This window comes from Ovis canadensis, chromosome 1 (assembly GCF_042477335.2).
Source record: "Ovis canadensis isolate MfBH-ARS-UI-01 breed Bighorn chromosome 1, ARS-UI_OviCan_v2, whole genome shotgun sequence".
NCBI classification, from domain to species: domain Eukaryota; kingdom Metazoa; phylum Chordata; class Mammalia; order Artiodactyla; family Bovidae; genus Ovis; species Ovis canadensis.
The window spans coordinates 253,997,413-254,015,991 of NC_091245.1; the positions used below are offsets into that span (position 1 = coordinate 253,997,413).

The window sequence follows — 18,579 nt, forward strand, 5'->3', positions numbered from 1 at the left end:
TGCAAATTCTTACTGGGATTTCCTTACTTTTCTCTGTCTTGACTTCTCTATCACACCTACTGTTTTCCCCCCTCTCTCCACCCATCTAACATTATTTATACAATGTAGGAAGTTCAATCAATCTATGTAGAATTAAATTACTGACCCTCATTAATTATGATTTTCATAAAAATCTGACATTCATTAATTGGGAATTATTTCATCCAGTTGTATATCACTTTACAGAATAGGTTGATTTCTAAGAGTTGGGCTAATTTCTATAAACCAAATCATACTTCTATCCCTAGGGGAAAAATTGTGCAGATTCACATTTGTGAGTGCTATACATCTTTAACAATCACACACTTAGAAAGGAAAAAACTGAGAAATGGTAAAAAATTATTTCAAAACTAAACAAGTACCATATCATAAAACATGTTCTCTTTGATCCGTATCAAAGTAAGTAGAAGACATGCCCTTGGAATTGTCTGTCTCTTGAAAATAGAGAATTCCTATATCCCCTCTATGCTAAGTATAGTGAAACCCCTGTCTATATGATCAGATGTAGGTTTTCTCTATTTTAAATCTCTCTTCACATATCTGTAGAATTGCTAGTAAAGTTATGAAAGTTCTTAATGCAGAGAGGTCCATTTATAATACAATTAACAGTGCTTAACAATCCAATTTTGCAATATGGTTCGATTATCTGCTTGTTTTTTTTCTTCCCATTCATCCATTAATTCTTCAAATACTAGTTAAGTGTCAACTATGCACTCAACAGTATTGTAGATGCTGGGAATACAGTGAGGAACAAAATATTTTAAAAAATCCCTGCCCTCGTGGGGCTTACAGTCTAGTTCCTTAAAGGGGATCTCCAGCTAAAATAAAAGTACTCAAAATCCAAGAGGAAAGCTTTCTGAAAGGCTCCATTAGTCTGATATCTCAAAGGAGCAAAGGCTACAATAAGCATTACATTAACATTTGTAACATGTTTTATTTTTATCAAAAATAAAAATAACATCTAGTTAAGTTTATTAATTTCCTTACATTTTAATTTATTCATATTTAATATATTCCTAATTTTCCTCAATTTACACTTCCTAGCTATTTCTGATAAATTCTATAACCTCCTTGAAGAAAGTAAGAGAGACAATCCTTTTAAATTTCCAACCTAATTGATGATCAACAGATACCAGCCAAGAGACGGTCTTCAAAAGAGCAGTTCTTTGTTATAAAACAATGGACTTCACAATTACAGGACTGTTTGCCACTGCTGCTTCTGCATGACTGGGGTTTTGATTGGGATACCAGTACTCGAAATAATTTGTTAGTTTTCTAACTTCTTTGTTACCATCCCATTAACTGAACTTATACTTCTTAGTCAGTGTTACTATGTGGTAAAGGTTATCATTAGAAACTAGACTTTCCCCATGGCAAAGACTCTCTGGCATCTTACCTAATTTTTACCTGGCACAGTTGTCAGTGCAGGCACTGCTATTGTGCTCTGGACCCTTCTTTTACCGAGCTCTCAACTCCTACTCTGCCCTTGCTTTCAAAATTGTGAATTATCTAAGTTTAATAAGGCCAGGCCACCTCTGTTGTCAAGCTGAGTGGTCCTTCATCTTTTCTTGGGTTTCTTCTCCCTCTTCACGTCACAGCTAATGGTAATGTTTTTCACTTTCACAGCAGGACTCTTTCCACCCTCTTTCACTGACAGGACACCACAGGAAATCAGGAAATTTGTAGGTATGCCACAGAGTGATAAAGGATGCCAAGCTAGGAATAAGGATAACAACTTTGTTCTGCACAGGATACCGAAAGATCCAGAAGTATTAAAGGAAATGTCACTCTGCATATGATTTCTGCATTTTCATTTCTATATTTCTCTCTTTATATATATTCATTTAACAATATTCATTGAGTGCTTATGAGGTTCTGGGACTGTTACACAGTTAGTTACTTTTAATGGGAACACACCAACACTGCTTCAGAGCAGGACTGGTACATCTCTGACCTATAGGTCATAATCAGTCTTCAGCTTAATTTTGTGTGGCCCAGAGAGAAGGTATCAAGAAATGAAATCACAGCAGGCCTTAAGAAGCCTTTAGAAGCAGTAAGATAGAGGCAGCCATAATTCCATGAAGAAAGGAGGCCTGTATCTTTCTCCTTTACTTCTGTGTATACCTCTCACTGTCTCTAGTTCTCTCTTCTTCATTCTGCCTCATTTTCTTAACTGGTCATAAAAAGGCAATGGGATATATGTTTCTTCCTATATTTATTGAATCACATTCCTATCTTCAATTTAAAGGGCAGACCAATTGAACATCTCTTATTTGTATCCTGGAGCAAACATAAAGCCTTTTTGTTGCTTTTGTTTGGGGTGAGGGAAAAGGAGGGGGTGGAAATAGGTCTACAGTCCTTGAAATCTCTTTCAGAGATTATTACTCACTCATTAACTCAGTAAACTAAAATTCCATCTTGGCATGTACGAAAATTGCATTAAAAAATAAAACAATAATAAACATTGTACTTCAAGAATCTACACCAAAAAATGAGATACAATCAAAGTTCATTAAGGCATAAGTGCAAAAGGTAAATAAATATTTCATAGAGAAACTAAATAAAAATCTATCCAAATAATTATTTCAACAAAAAATAGAATAGAAATAAATGCATTCAAAGGAAGAGTTATCATTTATCACTTTTTACACTGAAAATAAGAATTCTCCACTAGGAACTGTTTTCATGCAGATTTTATCACAAAATTATTTTATATTTTTCAGTTTACAATTTCTCTCTTCAGTAGTTGCTATGAACTGTAAATTATTCACTTGATTCCACAGAAATTAAATATCTTCCTAAAAACTCTATAGAATCCCCATTACATCAGCATACCACAGTATCTTTTCTTCAGCACACACAAAAAAAACTATAATAATTATAACTTATTCTTTATTTGTCATCTTTCTACAGAAATTATCAGGATTTAGCCTTACCAGGAAATTATACACATTATAAATACAAGTTTAGACTACTAATCACCAGACTGTTATGTTGTATTTCTAGAACACGATATCACAAATTAAAGTCATTAATTCCAAAACAATAGTTTATTAACAAAAAAGTACAAAGAAGTACAAATGGACATCCTATTTCCCCCTCATTACGGTCCATCTATCTACCTCCCTTTCAGTCCATGGCATGGCCTTCTTGAGCTAAAAGAATGGGTAAAATACTTTTCTTTCCATTGGGCTCTACTAAACCATCCCCAAACAAATCATTATGTATTTAAGTTACACAGTCCACTTCAATTTTTAAAATGTTTTATCTATATGAATTGCCATAAAATCCTCTCCCCTAGGCAATATACCATGTTCCTAAACTGAATGAAACATATGAACATCAATATCCATAAATCATGCTTAGACAGAGGGAATATCATATCACTAGTATGTCTGCCTTGAAGTAACAGTTTACAAATTAAAGCTTAGAGGTGTTGAAAAGGATTTTTATAGATATTTACTAAAACATATCAAGTCAAAAACATCTTGTTAACTGAACTAAATTGAGGTACATGGAAAATATTCAGCTTAGTTGTGTTTTCTGCACAGATTTTAAATCAAAGTTACTTACATATCTAATCTTACTGCTATTAATTTCAATTTTCTCCAACTGTGGTCCAATTTATTTTAATAAACCTACAGTTAATTCCATACTTCTCTCTCTACAAGCCCAAAGTATCTCTCTAAATCATGTTAAAGTCCCAACACTTGTGATTTCTCTCTCAGGGCTCCTTAAAATACCAATACAGGATGGGAAGATTTAGTAAACTGCCACATTTTGCTTTCTGCTATGGTTCATCAGGACAGAACATATGAATTAATTTATTGATGTTCCTAAAGTCTTGTGTATAATTTATGAGATTATACATTTTTGTGTGTAGTAAGCTCCAGCCTTTTGGTCTGCGGGAGAGAGCCAGATCAGAGCTTATAATACTTGACTCCTGGCTTAGAACTATTCTCATGAAGAACATGAGCTCAGTGTTGGACTAGACTGCAATAACATAAGGTGCTATACCAGTGATACATTTTTTGGGAGCTGGAAAATTCAGATGACCACTCACTAAACATAAAATCATTATTCCATAAAGATTTTATTCACATCAAACTTGCACAGTAGCAAAAAAAATCAAAACATAACTAAGCCACATATCAAAGAACAATATACAATAGAGATATGAATTTCTCAATGGCATTGGAAAGGATTTCCATAAATAACATTTACAATTCTAGTGTTAGGTCTTTCAAGGTATCTGAAGCTTCACAGTGCTAGAATTGATTTTTATCAGAACACATGCAAAAATGTGCAACATAATAATTCATATTAATGACACAAAAAAGCACGCCGGTTATTTGTCATTCCAGCACGGCCATGCCACTCTATGTTCTAAAAAAAAAAAAAACAACCCCCCAAATCCGGGTCCCATTCATTCTTCAATTATGCCTTTAGTCACTCTGTTTTATTATATTCAAACAGTCACTGTTAGTGCTCTTCACCACGACTTTCAGGTTGACGTCACTCCCTGCCTGCTGGCTGTCAGGACTGGGGGACGCCCCTCTCCCAGACTCACCTTCTTCCGGATGTCTTCATCGTTTGCTCCGAGAGAGGCATAGAGCTTGAATGCAGCCTGGCGAAGTTCATGAGCATGCTTTAAGTCATGATCAAGCTACAGGAGGAAAAAAAGATGTGTTCCAACCCAGTCCACAAATTAAATTTTCAATAAAACAAATAGAGTTGAAGAAAAAAAGAATGCTTAACAGCTACTAACATATTAGTGCTGGTTATTTTGGGGTTTGGCTCACATATGACTAAGACCTTGCTGGGTCTGTCAGGAAGACCCGGAATTCTTGCAGTTTGCTTCTGTCTAAAATGTGATAACACTGGTATATGAAAAACCTTTGTGATCTTTGAGCCCTAAAAATTCAGTGTTTCTTTAGTGGCACCGATGCTTGCTTGCACCAGTTGGTTTTTTTTGGCCATGGCATGTGGAATCTTAGTTCCCCAGCCAGAGATTGAATCTGTGCCCCTAGCAATGGAAGCGTGCAGTTCTAACCACTGGACCACCAGGGAATTCCCCACCAGCTCTTTGAAACACTTTCACAAACATGGCATACTCAGGCCTTTCCAGCCCTAGGATACAGCTGATAACTTGAGTGCTGCTGAATCTTTGAGAAGGTTTTCCCAAACATTAATAGTGCTAGCCAAATTTCAGCATTTAAAAAGCTTTTTAGAAGCAGGAAAATCTTTGTAAAAATACTTAATAAACAACAGAAAACAGTGATCATTACTATCTGTCTATTACAGCTATCTGAGAGTTGTTTTCAGGAGACTTTTTTGGGATAAATTTATTAAAATTACTGGTATGAAATAATTAATGCTGTCTTTCACATGCATAACTGGCTTTCTCAGTTATCAGTTCTTCCAAATACCTGATTTATCACCAAACTACCAAAAAGATAAAAAAGAAGTATGTTCTTAGGACACTTTCAGTGACTAAATACAAACCAGTAAATTTATAAGGCATATCAATAAATAATTTCACAACTAAGAGATATAACTTACTCATCCAAATGACAGCAACTTTTTCCAAATAAGTTGCCTTGGAAAACTTCACCCTTATGCAAAGATGTAGGTGTTGTTCATAATATTCTGAAACCCTCTTTTGAAAATTCCTAAAGAAATGGCATACTAGCAAGAAAACCTTGACAATAACATATTTTCATCAACTAAGAGAGTTTTAACTGTCACTGGTGTGTGAAGTTGGAGAAACCCAGCTGGGTAATGTCATTTAGAGTAACAACAACAAAAACTCCAGAGTAAAAAAAAACTGAAACTCAGATGGGGTGGTTCTAAAGGCAATTCTTAAGTGTAGCTCCAAAAATATCTTGATCAAAGCAGGCACAGATGGTTTATGGGAGGAATCTCCCAATACACAATATTCATTTTGATGTATAAGTTCTAAAATATGTGTTCTTATGTCTTAACTACTTTCCAGTCATAACTCAGTAGAATACTAACTTGGACTTAAGCAAAGTATCGTGAAAATCACACATTATTAACATGCAAAAAGTCCCTTTTCGGTCTAGTATCCACACTTCTATGTCAGAAACCACTGTATCAAAAATAAAGATGACAAAACAAACTAACATTCAAGTTTAGGAGATTTTTAAAAGTCATTATTATCCCAGTTTTACTGTGATGAAAAAACCCTAGGAGAAGGGTAATCTATATACCAGTTAAACGTTTTGCATATATATAGGCTAGAAGTTCTTATAACTGTTTCTTCACTCTCATATTCATCAAAGTGTTCTATTTGCCTTGCTGGGATGGTCAACTAAAGGGGTTCATGAGGCTATAGTTAGGACTTGCTCATATATCTTTGTACTGGGAAGTACTGTGTTAGTTTGAGCAAGTAGTCAGAGGGAAAACAGACAAGGCAAGATGGTTCAATACAACCTATCACATCTACTAGAAAAACAATACTATTGAAGGAAATGAAAGTGAAAGTAACTCAGTCGTGTCCAATTCTTTGTGACCCCATGGATTATACAGTCCATAGAATTCTCCAAGCCAGAATACTGGAGTGGGTAGCCTTTTCCTTCTCCAGGGGATCATCCCAACCCAGGGATCGAACCCAGGTCTGCCATATTGCAGGTGGATTCTTTACCGGCTAAGCCATGAGGGAAGCCCAAGAATACTGGAGTGGGTAGCCTATCCCTTTTCCAGAGGATCTTTCTGACCCAGGAAACAAACTGGGGTCTCCTGCATTGCAGGTGAATTCTTTATCAACTGAGCTATACTGAAGGAAGGGTAGGCACAAAACTTTAATATACAAAGGGCAGAGTACATTAATACAAATATCAATGAAAGTTATTCTAGGCCCTTTCTGAGACAGAGAAAGGTATACCCTTAATAGTTTGTTTTATTTTTAGTGTTAAATGCCAAAAGAACAGTTGCCTACCAGATGAAGTTTTTTGGAACCCAAGGGCAGGGGAGAGGTCAAAAGAATAGTTTTTAAAATTTACCATAGGGGCCAGTAGCATTAAAAACACAGTCACATATGTGAAACAGTACTGGTTACCATTTAAGAGGCAATGCTCTCTCTACTGTGACCTCCTTAAATAAACTTTCTCTAACAGAATGTTTATCTCTCACGCTTAGAGAAGTGCATATGACAAACAGGTTGAGAAAAACAAAGCCAAAAAGAATATCTACCATTCTAAGGAACTGATAGTTTGAGAAAAAGTTAGCACAATTTGGTCCTTGATGCTTTCAAACTAGAGGTTAGGTGGTGCTTTACTGTCAACTACCAGGCCCAAAACACAGTATGAAACTGCAGAAAAGAAAGAGGAGATGGCAAAAATTAGAAGAAAAGATAGGAAAAAACAGTGGCAGAGAGTAAAATAAAGCCACTCAGCCTCCTGGAACAGAAGATTATCTTTGCTCTAAAGAATGAGAATATAGCAACAGAGATGATTCTGGAACCTTGAAAAGGATTAGAGGATGTTGATATAATGTCAATAACCCTAGCTTAGAGACCCTGCTATTTTGGGGTTAGGTGGGAATCAGGGATGAAATTTCTTGATTACCTCCTTACTAAAAAACTTAACAGACTGAATTCAAAAACTCATAAAGCAACATCATGTTTCTTACCGAAAGTAAAAGATTTCTTTACTTAAAAGGGCTTTGAACTGTAATTTATCAAGTGGTTCAAAGTAGTGAACAGTAAGAAAATCTTTTTTAAAATCCCTCTCTTGAGCTGTTGAAAAGGAAAAGAGAACATACCCTTTTAATATCAGTGATGGCACTCACAGAGCTGGGATACTTGAAGTAATCAGCAAGCATGGCAATGAGGTGATCAGTAATGCTAGCAATTCTCTGCAGCTCAACATCTGGTTCAATCAGATAGGCGAGTGTCTCAGCTCCTTCAACTCTCTCCTCTAGTAACCTCTCCTTACTGCACATTCGAACCAAACAAGGCAATGTCTGGAAGGAGTGAAATTAATTATTTGCTTTTTTGGTAAAGGGAAAAGCACGATGGAGATCATATAGTAACTAAATCGACCCAATGGTTTTTACTGGGAGTCATGTTGGTAATCAAATATTTCAATAAAGACTTTCAGAGAATAAAAGGATTTTTTTTGGAATGTAAAAACAAAATTCAGTGCGCACTAATCATTTATACTGGCACACTAAACTCACATATATTCAAAGCACTTTAGGCTTTTGTGATTGATGAGAGTGAAGCTTTATCATATGACCTTACAAAAGACATTCAAGAATCCCTAATATATCACTGCTGATGCTTTTGCCCTGTCAATGTATTTATTTACCTAAATTAATTCAGCAGTTTAACTGGGAAAAATTTTGCCTTAGAAAAAGCACACTATCTTTTCCTTGTGCTCAGCTGCTCAGTCGTGTCAGACTCTTTGTGACCCCATGGACTGCAGTCTGCCAGGCTCCTCTCTTCATGGAATTTTCTGGGCAAGAATATTGGAATGGGTTGCCATTTCCTACTCCAGAATTTTTTCCTTAATGAGTGTGTTATGGCTGGGATGACTTTCAATTTTTTGTTTAGAGATTACAAAAACAAAATACAGCTTTAAAAATTCAATGATCTTCCCATTGCTCAGATTCTACCAGTTCTCCTCTAATCCAAGTGAACTGCACCAATCACAATTCCTTGGTTCTCCAAAGAACTCCCTGGAATGACTGTGATATCAGTTTTACTTCTGAGGTCCTTTGAAAATCTTGGCTTGGTAATTAACCTACCTTAAAGATAAAGACAGCGCTATGTCATGTCCAACTTTGGCAATCCCATCAACTGTAGCCTGCCAGGCTCCTCTGTCCATGGGATTCTCCAGGCAAGAATACTGGAGTAGGTTGCCATTTCCTTCTCCAGGGGAACTTCCTGATGCAGGAATTGAACCCAGGTCTCCCACACTGCAGGCAGATGCTTTACTGACTGAGCTACGTGGGAAGCCCTACACTCAGTTCAGTTCAGTCGCTCAGTCGTGTCCGCCTCTTTGCGACCCCATGAATCACAGCACACCAGGCCTCCCTGTCCATACATTAGGTTCTCATTAAAAATATCCCATGTTTATATTTCTAAGGCTGAAGAATTAACTTTAAAGGTTGATATGGATATAGGAACTGAAACTTTAGAATTATATGAAGCTTTCCTCTACAACCACAGTCAACTATGTTTTATTCTAAGTTCCTATCACAGCTTTACCACAGAGTTCAGTACTTCATTGTTCACTACTGATCTCTTATCAGGCTGGTTCCATCTTTAAGATGCAACCCTAGGCTTCCAAGAAGAAAGCCTTATTCTTATTTTCCTTTGAATAGTTACCAACATTTATCAATACCATAAATTCATGGATTATTGAATTTAATGCTCACAACTACTATCCAAAGAAGATACTATTAAACAAGTTTATCCATGAGAAAGAAAAGTAGGGATAGAGCAGTTAAGTAAGGATGTGGAAGCCCTTAGTGCTCTATGCAGCGCTACCTACTTAGGGGTCCTCAGATCTCATTACATCAACTGTCTGCTTCACCAAAACTAAAGGAAACATTAATCTTCTTAATGGTCTTTTATCCTTGGGTTCATTTTGAACACAGATAATGAGAGATTTCACACTGACAAAATGACACACTATTTACAGCTATTCTGTTCTTTAGAGTTAAGAAGTTTAATGCATTTAATATATTATTATTATTCTCAATAACCCTGTGGGATAGATGAGCAGGAATTATTGCTCTCATTTTCATAATTAGGAATCTGAGGCACCAACAGAGTAAGGGATGTGCCCAAGGCTACCAACCGAGTCACTGGTGGAAGTGCTAAAACCAGAATCCAGGTCTTAGGACTTTTAGGGCTAGTCTTTCATCTGGGCTTTTCAGAGTTCTAGTTGCATCTGACACACCACAATAATGATGATTGCTTTCAAGTGTTTTTTTCTTATTCTTTCTCATTACGCCTTTTTATTATCTGGCATGAGGGTGAAATTAAGTCTTCGTCTGAAGAGTTAGCAAACTGCTTGCCTACAAAACTGTGCTGAAAACAATGAAAATCAAGTATTAAAATACATTTTCTATTTAACTTGAATCTTACATATTTTTATAGTATTTACATCCTTCTAAATACCATAAAAGTGAAAAAGTTTGACATGCAAAGATTTAACTTTCAAAACACATCTAAAACCAATTTTTAAAAACTACAAGTCATCCCACAGAAGAGCATGATGTTTTAATATTATTTCTTGCTGCGTTCAAATGCCATAGTGATAAATATGTAAAAGGAAAAAGGAATATTAATATTTATAGTCAACGCTTAAATAGCTGGGTAATTTTCACATGTTTTTAGAAAGAATTAATTAGCTCACCTTTAATACAATACAGTTGTCATCTGTCCGAATCGCTCCAGCTCTACACATGTAAGTTAAACTGGAATAAGATGGCAGAAAGTAAGTTTTTGCTAGTATTTTAAAATAAAAACAACAACTCTACTTGCTTTTAAGATATTATAGAGGAGAAAAAAGACACCTACTCTTACTTATCATGAGGGAGAAGGTTTTGACACTTTCTTACCTGAGATTCTGTTAATTAAACAAAACTACCTGATATATGCAGACAGTAAGCCAGATATTTTTTAAATACCTACAAAATTGTTTCAAAATTAAATGGCCAAATGAGTGGATAAACATTAAAGCAAGGTGTTGGGCACACTTGAGGCCTTTATACTTTTCTCTATACTTTTTATGTTTGAAATTTTCCGTAACAAAAAGGAAAAAATTTTTAAGTAAAATATAAATTCAACAAAGTATCTAAGTTTAAATGAAGTTAAATTGGGATATTTCAAATCTAATAACAGTAGAATTATCACAGAAGAAGTATTTAACTTGTAATACTTACAGCTATCCCTAAGATACTAACTAACTAGTCAGATGTTAACAGTAGTGGCTTTGAGAATTAGTTAATGATTTGGTTCTTTTGAAAAACAATTTACCTTCACAATTATATCTGACTTTGAATAAGAACAAAATTACTTTCTCCTCTCTAAGCAAGTACTGAACATTTAAGCACTTAAATTAATGAATTTCCATTTTGAAATAGATTCCTTTTCAGGAGGGCAAAAAATAAAATAAAATACCCCATGTTATGGCTTTGAGGGAAAGCTTTAAACAAATCAGTAAAATTCCATACTTATATTGTAGTAGTTAAATGCTTTATTACTGTTATCATTATCTTAAGATTTGTTACTGCATTGTTTTTTGAAGCCAGTTCCATGAGACCATTACCTTACTAACAAAAAGGCAAATGCTGCTTTGAAGACGAAAAGCAGATGAACAAAAAATACAAACCACATAAATAAATAGAAAACAGAAAATTCATGATGCAAGGATGATTCACTGAAAATTCCTCATCTGGGCCAAAATATTAGAGTTATGGCTTCTTAAATATTGTAACTAAACCATTCACTTAGCACAGAACCCTACACAACAGATATTAACTCTATCTGGCAATGAATTGATAATTACAGAATTAACATGTATTGAATGCTTACAAGAGCCAGGAACTGTGCTAATAAGAACTTTAAATAACTATTTTATAAATGGTCTCTATGAGGAATCTTTGTTTTGTTTTTCTAAAGAGGAAGAAGTCCCATTCTCTGAAATCATCCCTTGGTTATAAACTTCAACTAACTCTGTTTCTTTATATTCTTCTGACAATATTAGCATAATCTGTGTTGGTTAAATCTGATCTAATTCTGTATTATTTTAACTGAAATACAAGGAGAAGGGAATGTACTGAAGTAATTTTCTGTAGGCAGTCTTAGATGTTATGAGAGTTCTTGTTCTGCCTGCAAACTGAGTATAAAACTCATAACCATTTAAGAAGATGACAATCCCATGACTGTCAAACTTCAAAATCCCCAGACAAGATGGGGACTGAGAGTGAGCTGACTAGGCCGTCCACAGCAGACAGGTGAAGTGCTCTCTCTCTCCCCACAGTAGACAGGTAAAGCTGTGTCTTTCTCCCACACCATCTTCACTTTTACCATTTTGCCGATGTCAGCTGCATCTCAATGGGCTTATCCCTCTGTAACATCTTCACAAAAATCTGTGGTAACAACTCTCCATCAACCAAAACTAGAAATAAAACAAGTAACAAGGAGTAAGGAATTTTTTAAATCTACAAAGTTCATAAATTAAATCATGTAGGTGCCACCGAAAGTTCCAGCCTACCATTTACCAGGGTCATCGATACCTGGGGGTTTTCAAAAGCTAAAACTGAGAAGCATTTCAGTGCTTGCATTCGAACCTATAAAAATAAACAAAGCATTTATTTTAATTTTGCAAATATGAATTTTAATCTCAAAGATTCTAAACTCTTCTGAAGAAATAACTATTTAAACCTGCTTAGAGTACTAAAGGAAGGGTTTGAGGGAATAAAAATAAGACTTGTATATCTGAAGAGTACAGTAAACTAGAATTAATTATAAAAAGTTAAAATTAATTTTGAAATAATGGAAAAGAAAGAACAGGAAAGAAGTAGCAACTAAAACTGAACTAGATAAATTCCAATCATATTTAAAAGAATGCTGTAAAAAATACAATGTTGATAAGGCAAAGGGAACTTAATAACAATAAATAACTAATTGCTTTTCAAGTGAGACATTTCTTCCTCCCAAATTGCAAACCAGAGAACTGAAGAGAAGACCAAAAAAAGTACTCTTATAGTTGTGTATGGCATGGGAAGTGGGGGAAGAGAACAGGAAAGAAAGTTATAAAAAAGTTCAAAAAAGGACTAATTCAACTTCAGAAATACTTATGAATTGTGTTTTGTTGTTTTTGTTTGGTTGCTAAGTCGTGTCCGACTCTTTGCAACCCCACGGACAGTAGCCTGATAGGCTCCTCTGTCCATGGGTTTTCCCAGATAAGAATACTGGAATGGATTGCCATTTCCTTCTCCAGGGGATCTTCCCAACTCAGGGATCAAACTCATATCTTCTGCATTAGCAGGTGGTCTCTTTAGCACTGAGCCATCAGGGAAGCCTGTATGAATTATGCTGCTGCTGCTAAGTCGCTTCAGTCACGTCTGACTCTGTGTGAGCCCATAGACAGCAGCCCACCAGGCTCTCCTGTCCCTAGGATTCTCCAGGCAAGAACACTGGAGTGGGTTGCCATTTCCTTCTCCAAGGCATGAAAGTGAAAAGTGAAAGTTAAGTCGCTCAGTCGTGTCCGACTCTTAGCCACCCCATGGACTGCAGCCCACCCCTTCATCCATGGGATTTTCCAGGCAAGAGTACTGGACTGTGTTGCCATTTCCTTCTCCATGAATTATGCTACTATACCTCAAAACTAGGTAATTGGTCTGGGATGACACCAAGGCTCAAATTCTTGACCATACACAACATAGTTTATTAAGTTGTTAGTTTTCATTCTTTCTGTTCAGTTTTCACCAAATGACCTAATCCTTACTTCTAAGTCTGAGTAAGGTTCTTCTGTGGAGCCCAAGAGTGGCAGCATAGGTAGCTGGGATGTGAGGAAGCCCTGTCCCTCATTTGGGTGATGTTCTGCAGCACAAGCACAAGCCCACAGGTGGAACCTAGAATATGTTCATGACACTTTGTCAGTGGAGCAAACCTTGGCGAGAGTAGTTATCAAAATCTTCTTCCTTCTACAACCTGTAACGTGTCATAGTAGATAAGGAAGTCTAGTGTGGAAAAAAGAAAGAAATGGAGGAAGAACTAGGGGAATTAATGAAGCTAGAGGATGGAAAAGAAGAGCAGTAGATCACGACCCTAGCAACTGTTTGTTGATGTGCAAGTGCTGACTGGTCTCAGCCTACAATGCTCTGTGCAAAGCAGAGGAAGCAGTTATAGCATATACTTCTTCCCCTTGCCTCTAGCTAGTTTCAAGCTGATTCCAGTCCCCATTCCTATCCTTGTGAGATCTTCACCAAGATCTATTAATAACTTTGGATGTCTGGGGTAGGGAAAACATACATATTAGCAGGCCATATCTGCAATAAAGCTAAGGACCACAACAGCAGACTAGGATCAGCATAAATGGATAGAAAACAAGAATGACTGCTTCTCTGCTCTAAAAGAAATTCCTACCATACTTAGTTCTAATGCGACACAAGAAAGACAATGTCCCAATATTTGCTACAACTTACCAGTGGGACAATACTGAAATGATCGAAGTTTTAACTAAATGCCTGATAGAATATCATGATACTGCTTACCTGTATATAAAAGATAGTAAAGAAATTAAATTAACACACCTGAAAACCCTTGATGTTTTTAACTCAAAATACAAAATAGAACACATTTTAAATGTTGATGTATATGTGGGTATATGCTGTAAGTTTTGGAGAAGGAAACAGCAACCCACTTCGGTATGCCTGCCTGGGAAATCCCACAGATAGAGGAGCCTGGCAGGCTACAGCCCATAGGGTCGCAAGAGTTGGACATGACTTAGCAATTAAACTACTAACACCATGCTGGAAGTTTGAGTCAATTGTGGTTAAATAAAGATTTCAAATAGGAAGTCAATCCAAAGTCTTTCCTGATCTAGCAAGCGAGCCCCTGCTCCTACATACTTCAAGGTACATGCAACTTTGGCACTGATACCATACCAAAAGAGACTACCAATGATCACAAGTAAAAATCAAATCGCAATTTATACCACAACCATATCCTAAAAAAAGAAAAAAAAAAAAAAAAAAGGAAAAGCAAGGTAGATTGTTTTTAAAAGCATTCTATAGAAAAAACAATGCCTCACAACATTATACTGATAAAATACAATTCTTGATCACAATATCTATCAAAGAAACAACAGTCTTTCCCGACCAAGACTCTAAAAACCAAAAATAAAATATAAAAATCAGGCCATAATTTTTAACATCTTACTTTGTAAGATACTGAGGTTAGTAGGTGAGCAATATTCTGAACTGCACCATGGTTAAATAAAATTGTTTGATGATCTGGACCCTGTAAGAAAAGAGAAAATATATTAAGAAGAGTAATAATTCATTCCAATAATGCATTTACTTAAAAGCGGAAAACCACATTCATTGCAATGTAGAATTTTCAGTTCTACATTTGTATAAACCCATTCCAAAAGAGCAGGGTAGACACTGTTTTCAGTCCTGCAAAGGGCTGTCACAGTTTACCTCTCATCTCAGTTCTCTAGAACGGCTCGCTGGCCCCTTACCTCCCCAGAATAAGGAAGGGGGCACAGAATATTCTGATACTGGCCCTCATCATCACAGCAATAGAAGCACTCCAAATTTTGCATTTCACTTGTACACCCTTATCCCCTATGCCCAAGGAGACAGTGTAGTCATTCTTACAACTTAAGACTGATGACTTAGTCAGAGGAAGTCTAAAACTAATCAGCTGCAAGAGAAACTAGACCAGAGCCCAAGCTACCTCAACACATCAGGGAGGTCTGAGCAGTGGAGGGTGGGAAACAACACTCTGTAACTGGGAAGTAAACATGTTTTAGTTCTCTTTCTCTCTCATTTCTTTTAAAATTACTACTTCTTAGAGTTAGTAGGCGAAGAAATAGGAACATTCAGCTATTTTATTCTTTACCTGAAGAATAAAATACCTGTTTTCTACTAATCAATTTACCGAAGATCTTCAAAGTGGCTAAAGGTTAATGCAAGGTTTCGATTTTCCCAGTACTTAACTGATTTCTTTTATATCCCACCCATCCACTCAAATAATGAAAAGTCAATTAAAGCCAAGACAAGGATGGTATTTCATGTTTATCATTATTTAGGAGATAAAAGTGTAGCCTCAAAAAGTAGGCTATCTGTCTGGATTCAACAGAAGAAACCAGTTCCTAGTGTAGAAAAAGAGCTCTCAACCCACTTCTCCAATTCACTGTTTAGCTAATAATGATCTTACAGATGCTCATTCTTTCTCAGACCAAAATATCCATCATTTGAACTGGAAAGATTAGCATTTTCTTACCTCCAAGTAGTAAAAGAGCCATATTCTATTTTATAGGCTCCTAAATATTTTATCTATTATTAAGAGTACTTAAAAAAAAAAACAACAGCAATTTCTCTCTTAATTTCCACACATTTAAAAAACTGAAGTTTAATTGATCCTATACATTTTCTAACTTCTAATCACTACATAATATTCCACAGTTGACTCATGCAAACCCCCATTACATATTTTAAGTAGTTTCTAATGTCACACTATTATAAACAATGTTTTGTTGAATATTAGTAAAGCGGCATCTCAGTGCAGATCCTTAGGGTATGAGGACAAATTCCCAGAGTACAACTTCTTGATATTATTTATCAGTATATATCCACTAAGAACAGTACAAACTTGCTTTTATAATAACTGAAAATACTGACATTCCCAGCGCACAGGCTTGAAGTATATTCTTTTCCTACCTCATTCTCACCCATGCATCTGCAGTTACAATTATAGGTACTCCTTACTGGGTACCTGCTACATGTGGGGCTCTGCTCTAAATGCTCTCTATTTGAATTGACTCATTTGAAACATGGTCTCTGGCTTATTCATTACAAGGGTAGTGGTGGAGACTATGATGGGGAAGCCAAGGAAAAGAAGGGTCTTCTAAGAATTTGATCCATTTTTTTCTTATCTATTAATAAAACATAACTAGAATAAATTCTGAAGATAAGCCTCAGTTAGCCTTGGCTTACAAATTTTAACATGCTGACTTATATACAGGTAATGTTCAACAGAACAGCCAAGTGGGCAGGGGGCTGCTTTTATTCCCTGTACTTCACTGCTCTCCCATTGTATTCAGCCAAGCTGTTCCTGCTTTCAGGTGACCTAATACTAATAGATTATTTTATACTCTTCAAGACATTTTACATATATACAAACAAATACCCAAATATATTCTTTCCTCTATTTTAACACAAATGGTGAACTAATACTATATATTTATATATAAAAAATACTATATATAAATACTTGTTGTATAGTTGCTAAGTTGTGTCTGACTCTTTTGTGACTCCATGGACTGTAGCCTGCCAGACTCCTCTGTCTATGGGATTTCCCAGGCAAGAAAACTGGAATGGTTGCCATTTCCTTCTCCAGGGGACCTTCTCAACCCAGAGATTGAACCTGTGATGCCTACATTGGCAGGTGGATTCTTTACCACTGAGCCACCAGGGAGGCCCGATATAAATACTACATATATTCACATGTAGTTAGACATTTAGATTGTTTTCAGTCTTGGAGTTATGTTTAGAAATTATGGTGAAACACAAAGCAATTCTCTGTACATACCGTTCCCCATCATTTACAAGATATTGTACCTTTAAATTCCTCACATTCTTTGTCCAAATTGCAGTAAATATGTTACAAAAGAACCTCTTCCTTCTCTCTGTGGTTGTAGACAGGATTGTGTAAAAACAACTACAATGAAGGAATTAGTGGCTGAGCCAACTAAAGACGAGGAACTATTGTTCTCTTCTTATTAAGTCTCTCTTGAATCTCTCCAAATCAACCTGCATGAACCTGGAGTTAGTGAAGCAGTCTCCTCAGAGTAGGAAGTACATAAGCCCTCATGTTCCTAAACTAAACACCAAATAATTGCTATCAAAATCTGAATAACTGCTTAGGAAGTGGCAACAACTTAGAAGTTAGGATTTCAATCAATATTATTACCACCCTTCTTTTGCTTCTTAATAAATCAAGGAGAGAATTTCAAAACTTTAATGATAACTTTAAAGCTCAGAACACAAATGTTTTAGAAACCTCTTTCTTTATCTCCCCTGTCCAAAGTATGTAAATTTATTTCATATTGATACTAGTATATGCAAATTTGTAGATCAGTCTTAAAATGCTATTACAAATTTTACTTCCGGCTTGTATGTAAACAATACAAAATTAAAAAAAATTTATAATTAGTGACAATACAGAGATCATCAGATCAGTTGTTTTCAAAGACACATGTTGTTGGTGTATCAGTAGGGAAATCAATATTGGATTTTAGTCTATTACTATTGTCACTGCTACATGGGTTTATATATGCTACAATGTTTCCTGAAGTTTAGTTATATTTAACTACCTAAACTGATGGATAATCCTGAACAGAGCTAGCAAATGCTACTTATCAGTCTAAAAGAAAGCTGAGTTCTGTTAGTGGCATAAGGGTGCTTGTAAATTATAAAAATGTCTTGCATACAGGGTATTTGCTGCAGCACTGACTGCACAAGACTGGAAATAAGCTAAATGCCCAATGGTAGAAAAAAAGGTGAATAAATTATTGTACATCTATACAAAAAAATACTATTCATCTGTTTTTTTAAAAAAGAAAGAGGAAGCTCCTTATGTACTGATATGGAATTTCCCTCAAAATGTTAAGTAAAAAATGCAAGGTACAGAACAGTATGTATGGTCTGTTACTATTTATGTCAAAAAAAAAAGAGGAGAAATTATATACATACATAGGTCTGCTTATATGTGTACAGATTAGCTCCAGGAGGACATACCAAGAAGGCACATCTCCTGAGGGCATA

At 35.8% G+C, this 18,579-nt stretch overlaps 1 protein-coding gene across 5 annotated transcripts in view; it reads right to left on the bottom strand.

Moving 5' to 3' along the window:
* The window catches only part of ARMC8 (armadillo repeat containing 8), a 103,461-nt gene that overhangs the window by 41,089 nt on the left and 43,793 nt on the right, over positions 1-18,579 (bottom strand). For 3 of the 5 annotated variants that reach the window (XR_011251494.1, XM_069564699.1, XM_069564691.1), the window contains exons 7-12: positions 14,966-15,046; positions 12,294-12,369; positions 12,107-12,197; positions 10,431-10,491; positions 7,825-8,025; positions 4,610-4,705 (exon numbers count right to left, since the gene is read on the bottom strand). Coding sequence is in view for 4 of the 5 variants with exons in the window: in XM_069564699.1 (XP_069420800.1) it covers positions 4,610-4,705; positions 7,825-8,025; positions 10,431-10,491; positions 12,107-12,197; positions 12,294-12,369; positions 14,966-15,046 (606 nt within the window). In the remaining variant the exon portion in view is untranslated. The remainder of the gene's footprint in view (positions 1-4,609; positions 4,706-7,824; positions 8,026-10,430; positions 10,492-12,106; positions 12,198-12,293; positions 12,370-14,965; positions 15,047-18,579) is intronic. The other 2 variants (XM_069564721.1, XM_069564713.1) reach the window with 1 other exon arrangement.